Source organism: Ochotona princeps, chromosome 7 (genome assembly GCF_030435755.1).
Source record: "Ochotona princeps isolate mOchPri1 chromosome 7, mOchPri1.hap1, whole genome shotgun sequence".
Taxonomy (NCBI): Eukaryota; Metazoa; Chordata; class Mammalia; order Lagomorpha; family Ochotonidae; genus Ochotona; species Ochotona princeps.
In genome coordinates this window covers 83578868-83586856 of record NC_080838.1, presented here as the reverse complement: position 1 = coordinate 83586856, position 7989 = coordinate 83578868, and the positions used below count along the sequence as shown (strand labels likewise).

Below are 7989 nucleotides of genomic sequence, written 5' to 3'. Positions count from 1 at the left end.
CATGGAACCTGGGGCTCTTCCTCACTGTGCTCACTTGTATGTGCTCTGTCCCTGATGGAGTGAAGACAGAAACCTCAGCCATGTAGCTGCCAGCCAGCAAACAGAGCCAATCCTCCCAGGCACTTGCTCCTGCATTTCAAACAACCAGCTTATTCATTCACTTCACTGTGAAAAATGTACATCACTTAATGATGAATAAATTTATAAAATAATAATAATAATAAAAGCCTATACTGTGCCTTGCGCTGTTTCTCACCCTACCTCCTACATTCCTTTCCATTTATCTAGCAGAAATGCCTGAAAATGTTCTCTCAGCTCTCACCAAACCCCTGTTTCTCTGAACTCTTCTACCCATTCACACACTTCTCACCCTGGTGCACCTCTGAAGCTGTAACTGACAGGCAGTATCAGATTGCTTCTAGCCTGAAGTGACTGTAGGAAGCCTGGGCTGCAAAGTGTAGTGGAGGAATTAAGTGCACTTCGTGTATGAAATCTGCTTGATGGAGCACAATCCAGGTTCACATATACATAGACATTTTCATATTTAATATATTTATCTATTTAATTAGTTTGGTGTTTCTCTGTTTTTTGTTTGTCTTTGGGAGTGTGTGCCATCCCAGTGGACACAGAAAGAAGGGATGATAGAAGATAGTGGGCAGATCAGAACTGTGATCACTTCATGCTGAAACCTGAGCTCAAGGCAGAATCCAGGATTTGGAGCCATACTTCTGCTTAAAAGAATTTGATTTAAAGTTCCGGTACCTGCATTTTATGAAGTCCAGAGTAAGATACATGTGAGCACCAAAGCAACACAAACAGAATACTCACTACAAGAATTTTATTTGGTGTAGAAAAGCACCAAAAAAAGGGTGAAAACAGGTTTCCCTAAGGTGTAAAAGTAGATAAGGTATTTGTTTTTCTCTGTTCTTCATCTTCTGCGGCAGCAGAGTGAGCCAGTGACACCATGCTTTCTGCAGGATCCAATACGGCGTTCCAAATTTGGACAGAAGTTTCTTCTGCAAGTACAGAGGCCTTTTACACCTGGGGACACAGGGCGAACACCAGGCATTGAACATTGGGGTAACAGATGGGTAGCAAAGGTGTGCTGGAGAAGTTGCATGTGGGTTAAGACTCATCACTACGCTGGCTGCAGTGCAGTTGGTATGATGGGCAACTCCAAATAATAGAAATAAACACACAGAACAAGTGGGGAGTCACATGGAACCTGGGGCACATTCTCGTGGTATTCATTTCTGTGTGATCTGACCCACCACACATACATATGAGCGACACTTTATTCATGATTCCAGATTCTAAACTTCATATAGGCAGCTAAGTATTCTCTTTAAAATTAATTCTACTTGTTTAAGTGAAGAGAAACTAGTCCATGTGTCTCTTCATGCCTTATAGCTTGGAATATCATGTGCAAATATCAGAATGAAAGTCTTATCCAAAGACAGTTCCAGATGCACTTGGCTTTCAGAGGTCAGCTTACAGATTTTAATATCACCCGTGAGGGAGGCTACATCTTCTAAGCTACTGTCCCAGCCTATTCCAGTGCCCGTGTCCTACTATTTCCCCAGAGTCTCTACAGTTCTGCTTTGTGGCATCTCTCACCTACAGCCTCAGGAGCCGGGATTTCATCCTCTGTAAAGTAGACAACCATGTCCTGGTCCTCTGCCCCTGACTGCTGCTGGTCCACAACCTCATCAGCATTCACTGTGAGGAGCTCAGCCTGGGCTTGGAGGGCCACCAGGAGAATGACAGCCAGCAGAGCGAGGGTCCTCATGGCTGGGAGTCACCTGCAGGATGGGAGAGCAGCAGCCTGAGTGTGGAGGAGTGAGGGATTGGTCTGTATTTATGGGTCTGTAGAGGAGGCTCAGACACAAGGTGTGCAGTTAGAGAAGTTGTGTATTGACAGGGAGAATTAAGGCTGTCAGTACCCTCAAGGTGCCATGACAATCCTCTGTTCTTGCAGCTCCATCGTAACACAAGTCTCTGTGTTTAGCATCAACACTTTTATACAGGCTCAGCTGAATTTCCCATTTTGTATTTGTTTGACTAGATGCCTTTTAATATTCAAGTCAGAAAAGAATCAGTGCATTGGTTCAATAAGATTAGGGAAAAAAAATACTTATTTTTGGAAGATAAGTCCTGCTTCTTTCAGAAGGCCTGAAATCTGATCCCAGTGCCAAATCCTTGTGAGCAGAACACTGATCATGCAGTGGTCTGCACTGATTTCCAATGTCATAAGGGAGGAGTTCAAGGTCACGAGGTGGGCAGGTTCCCGTGAGTGAGAATGTGGAGAGGACAATGATTTTATCGGGCGGTAGGGTAAATGAACTTGGTGAGTACCACAAACATAACTTGTCAAAAGCCAGAAGAGTGTTGTCTTTCCCCGCTACTTGTATTGAAACAAGAGTGAGAATTAAAAATTGTGCATGAATTAAGTGTTCATTTATTAACAATTATACCCTCATCTCAAATCAAACCATAATTAAACAGAATGCATTTAAACACAGAGATCATACAACTACCTAGTGGTCACATACAAATAAAACTTTGTGTGGCTCTGGGTGGTGGCCTCATGCATAAAGTCCCTGGCCAAAAAAAAAAAGTTAATTTATCAGTGATGTTGCATTGCAGTGAAGATTGCAATCTGCACAGCAAGAAGCAAACTAGGAAACAGCAGAAATTACAGACTACATCGTCTGACAAGGTTTACTGTCCAAATAATGGAAAAACTGCAAAACATCTGATAGCATAAAACAGTGACCTGATTAAGAAAAATACCAAGGTTCTAAATCAATAATCAGAAAACTCAAAGCCCATCTGGAGCAGCCATTGTCTCCACGGATATCTTTAGTAGGATATTTGTGGTTTGAACAGGTCATTTCAAGTTTCGCTATTAATTCACCTTGCAGTTCTTGTCTTCAGCAGTCACTAGTTCCCATCATAGGAGCTGCAGCAGGGGCCCACATGCATGGATTCCTCAAGGACAGACTCACCTTTAGGGGCAGATTGAGGCTGGGCTTCAGTAACAAACCCTAACATGAGAATTAAGAGCTTTTCAACACTTACAGACCCGCTGGCTGTGCAGGACGACCAGAGAGGAGCAGGCAGCGGTCCTCTGAGGCAGGTGTCTGGAGCAACAGTCACCACACACATGCAGTGTAGGACTTCTCTATTTAAGGATCCCCACGGACACAGTGTCCTAATGTCTCAGGATAATTTCCTATTGTGTAATTCAAACAATTCAGGACCAGGACCGTTGGGCAGTTTTGCATAAAGCTGTGTTAAAGCAGGCCTCAGAAAGAGGATATTTTTTTTGCCTGCCTTGGTCATCCTTGCCCATGCTTGGGCAGCAATCACTAGTCACTCTAGTGCATCTCATTGATCAAGGAAGTGTCAAAGTCTACTGGAAAAAGATCAAAGTCTATTGGAGATCAATATATGTAAAGGATGGGTCCATCTTTCACAGTACCCACCTTGTCAAACAATTAGGGTGGAAACATCAGTGCCAACACAGAGGACCTGGGATCCAGCTGTCCATCAGCCTCCCGTAGAACTGATGCTTACTAATAAGGACAAGTCAAATCCATTGTGTGGGGTGATGATGTTGGAGACCACCTGGGTAGATGGCGTACCAGTGAAGAGATGTGACACTTTGCAGGACTCTGGGCTGTTGACGTGGGAACACTGTCTTGTACGTGAAAGAAATGAAATTCTTCTTGCTTCAGTAATAAATGGATCAGGAATAAAACTGAAACAAGGACCCATGAGATTGATGCATGAGAGTTGAAAGAGAGGCTTTCAGGGTGAGCACTCAAAGACACGATATTTAAACCAATTCTGGCTAGACTGATGATCCATTCTGGTCCCAGTAAGACAGGAACACCCGCACCATCCACAGGCCCATCCCGAGGAGGGATGAGGCATCTCAGGGCTTGTCCTGTGATGTCAGGTCCACAGGTAGGTGTCACACCAAAGAGAGTAGTGAGTTCATGAGCTATGGCAGACTCAGCAATATCAGCATTTGAGGAAAAGGGGTCATGTCTCAACCCAGCAAGTGAGCAAGCTTGGGGGAACAATGACCCAGGTTACGGTTTTAACTTTCACAGACTTTGTAGTACATACGGGACTCTGCGGCTGTGTATGTGGAGCCGAAATGGGAATGGTGCTGTGTCCACTTTGGGAGAGCTCCATGCTTGTGGCACTCCCAGTGGCAAAGGAAGTTATAATGAACACAGTTTCTTTGTTCACAGCACACTCTGCAGTCCACAGACATTTCCCACTAGGTAAGAAAGAGGAGACATTAGGGAGAAACGAGACATATTTTCATACAAGTCACAGGTCTCTGCAATCCCTTTATGTTTTAAACCCACAATATCTTCTCCGGTATCTTTATAGGGTATAATAGATCATTGTGATATGTAGCCATTCTGCTATACTATGGGACACTAGAAATTATTACTCCTGCCTCATGGTATGTTGTCTGGAGTCACCTGGGATGTGGGGAGAGCAGGATTCCGAGTGTGTGCACAATGTGGTGTAAGTGTATATGTGTAATTTCTGGGAAGAGGCTTCGAGACAAAGGCTGTAGTCAGAGGGGGTGTGCACTCACTAGGGAGGGGAGGGCAGTCAGAGGGGGTGTGCACTCACCAGGGAGGGGAGGGGAGGGCAGTCAGAGGGGGTGTGCATTCACCAGGGAGGGGAGGGGAGGGCAGTCAGAGGGGGTGTGCACTCACCAGGGAGGGGAGGGGAGGGCAGTCAGAGGGGGTGTGCACTCACCAGGGAGGGGAGGGGAGGGCAGTCAGAGGGGGTGTGCACTCACCAGGGAGGGGAGGGGAGGGCAGTCAGAGGGAGTGTGCACTCACCAGGGAGGGGAGGGGAGGACAGTCAGAGGGGGTGTGCACTCACCAGGGAGGGGAGGACAGTCAGAGGGAGTGTGCACTCACCAGGGAGGGGAGGACAGTCAGAGGGGGTGTGCACTCACCAGGGAGGGGAGGGGAGGGCAGTCAGAGGGGACGTGCACTCACCAGGGAGGGGAGGGTTACTGTTGCCTCCAGGTGCCTTTGATTTACTCAGTCCTCACAGCTCCATCACAGCAGGAGTCTGTGTGTTTACTGACAGTTCTAGTTTCAAGTTGATAATCCAGATGAAGGCTTTGATCTATTGACCTATTTGCCATATGCTCCAGTGTTTACTGATGAATAATAAAATTAAAAGAATGATTCTGTTTATCAGGTTATGGGAACAAGGCTTCTTATTTTTTAACATGAAGACTGATACTGGATGTCCACACCTCACAGGGAGACCTGAACCTAAAGCAGTGAATGCAAATTCACACTCATATCCAGGTCTTTACCCTCTCAGGGAAGACGTTGAGTTTCTGGGGTTGTATCTTCTTTTGAGGCCAGTGTGAAGAGCTGAATGTTCTCACCCTGCTTCAGGTGGCAGTACTTCAATGTGACTGTGAGTAGAGGTGGGCAAATCGACGAAAGACCCTCTTTGTATCAACACTTTCCAAACATCAAATGAAATGTGACTCAGATACGTATCTCTGCTTTGAGAAATTATAAAACCTTTGACCAAATGCCTTCAGTCCTTTTATACGATTCATGATTTAGTTTTGGTTGTAGATATTTACTTTCAAAACCTCTACCGAAATCCAAAGCAACAAATACCCGGCAGCTTCTATCCTCGCTCTCAGCTTATAGTTCTACTCCAGATCTAAAACTAGCAATCGTCACACTTTCCTGCACTCTTTTCCCATGATGCAAGAACTTTAGCACTTTGTATCTTAAAACCTAAACAGAACTATTACCAATTTTAAGAAATGTATAATAATGTACTTTTTTACATAAGCTACCATCTAACTACCTTCGTGTTGAAATGTTTAGTTTTTAACAATATGGTTTTCCTTGAGTGCTTTGATAACGAGGAAAGCACTTTCCTGTTACTGATGATAACCACAGGATAAAACTAGAAGACTTGTTGGGTCAAGCAACACACGCTTTTAACTTTGGCGATACGACCACTTTGCCTTCCATAGAGGTTGTCCCAACACTGCTTAGAAAAATACACTCATTTGTCTACCTACTCCCATGTGCCATGGAATATTCTTCTAAATGCTCCATTATTATCTAACTCCTACCATCTCTTATTCCTGCTTTGCTCCGCTTAAAATATTTCACGTCCAAGACACTTTTACTAATAAGATTGCAACAGAGCTCTGGCCAGTACAATGAAACCATAGCAGTCTTCCCTTATTAATAATAAGAATTTTGTCTTTGCTGCATGCTTTTAATCATTTAAATGTGTTGTTCCTTATTTCATGTAAAAAGTTAAGGACGTAAGTGCTTATCATTTTCTGAAGAAAGACCCTGATACTCCTGGGAGGCTAGAAACCTGGGCCAGTGTTGGAGGGCAATGGAGTAGAACATTAATCAATGCGGGTTTCAGCAGTTAGCATTTGGTCCAGCAATAAGATAGCCTTGTTCCAGAGAATAATTGTTAAAATAATGTAATGTCTTTTCCCAGATGTCTACCCCAGTTTTCTGTCAGTACAGACACTGGAGAGTAACAATGAGTAATTGAGTTCCTTCTACCCAAATGTGAACTCCAGACGGGGTGAGGTCCCCACTTCATTCTGTCAGCAGCCAGCAGGTGGCGAGTCTCTTCTTTCTGTCTTCCCTGTTTCTCTGCCTCTATTTCTCTGTCTTCTCCTCCCCTTTATCTCTCTCATTCAAATAAGTTTTAATAAATCAGGATACAGGAGAATATTCTTCCATGTAAAGCAGGTTTTTGAGGTTAAGGGGTGAGTGTGTTCCTATTGGAATGCCTGTGGGGCGAATGACTACACGATCATGATGATGAGTTCATTGGAATGTAATGAAAATGTCCAAAACAGAACGGCTCATTTGACTGAGATATGTGTGACAGTTAAAGTTGGTGTATGTCTGATGTGTACAGACTGGTGGTGTTATTATATAAGAGCACACTGGGGGGCCCAGTGTGATAGCCTAGTGGCTGAAGTCCTCACCTTGCTCAGGTTGGGATCCCATTCGGGCACTGGTTCGTGTCCTGGCAGACCCGCTTCCCATCCAGCTCCCTGCTTGTGGCCTGGGAAAGCAGTGGAGGATGGCCCAAAGCCTTGGGACCCTGCACCTACGTGGGAGACCCGGAAGAGCTCCTGGCTCCTGGCTTCGGATTGGCTCAGCTCCAGCCACTGTGATCACTTGGAGAGTGAATCATCAGAAGGAAGAGCTTTCTCTTTCTCTCCTCCTCTCTGTATATCTGACTTTGCAATACAAATAAATCTTTTTTAAAAAAAGAGCACATTTTGTTCTCACTTAAATCATAGACAAAAGCAAATCAGGGTCAATTAAAGACCTAAAGGTAAGAATTAAAATTTTAACAGGACTGAAATTACATATGGAATAAAATGTCTTGATGTTGATATGGGCCATGATTTCTTAGATTTTAGATATCATTTAGACTTAACATGGTTGCCATAGACAACAAAATAATGAATATGACAACATGAAATAAAAGCTTCTACTCAGCAACGGAAAGAATAAACTGAGTGAAAGGGCTACCTAGGGAAGGGTTTGCAAAACCATATGTGCCATTCAGAGAAAATACTCAAAATGAGTAAGAAACTTAAATAACTTCTATAGTGAGAAAATATATAACAGTCAGGAATAGGCCAAGGAACTGGATAGACTGGTGCTCGAAGTACTGATGTTATGTCCCCTTCCTGTCTCCGTCGTGAGATTTATCAAATACCTAGGAATATCACAAATCTTGAGGTTTTTCTTCATGTTTCTTTAAGTCAGCTCATTCATCTGACACAACATTCTCAAGTGAAAGTTACCCTTGTCTCCATCCCTGAAGTTCAATTTTCCTGGGAATACTCCCAGTGTGGAGAATTCCACATTCTTCTACAGTTTGCTTTTTGCTTCTTATGTATTCTTAGAGATCTTT

General features: G+C 43.9%; 1 protein-coding gene across 1 annotated transcript; it reads right to left on the bottom strand.

Moving 5' to 3' along the window:
- Positions 1 to 869: 869 nt before the first annotated feature.
- On the bottom strand, positions 870 to 1985 carry DEFA4 (defensin alpha 4). Its single transcript, XM_004590920.3, has 2 exons — positions 1618 to 1985; positions 870 to 1041 (listed from the first exon to the last, which is right to left on the bottom strand). The coding sequence occupies exons 1-2, from the start codon at positions 1787 to 1789 to the stop codon at positions 929 to 931; spliced, it is 285 nt and encodes a 94-aa protein (XP_004590977.1). The 5' UTR covers positions 1790 to 1985; the 3' UTR covers positions 870 to 928.
- Positions 1986 to 7989: the final 6004 nt, after the last annotated feature.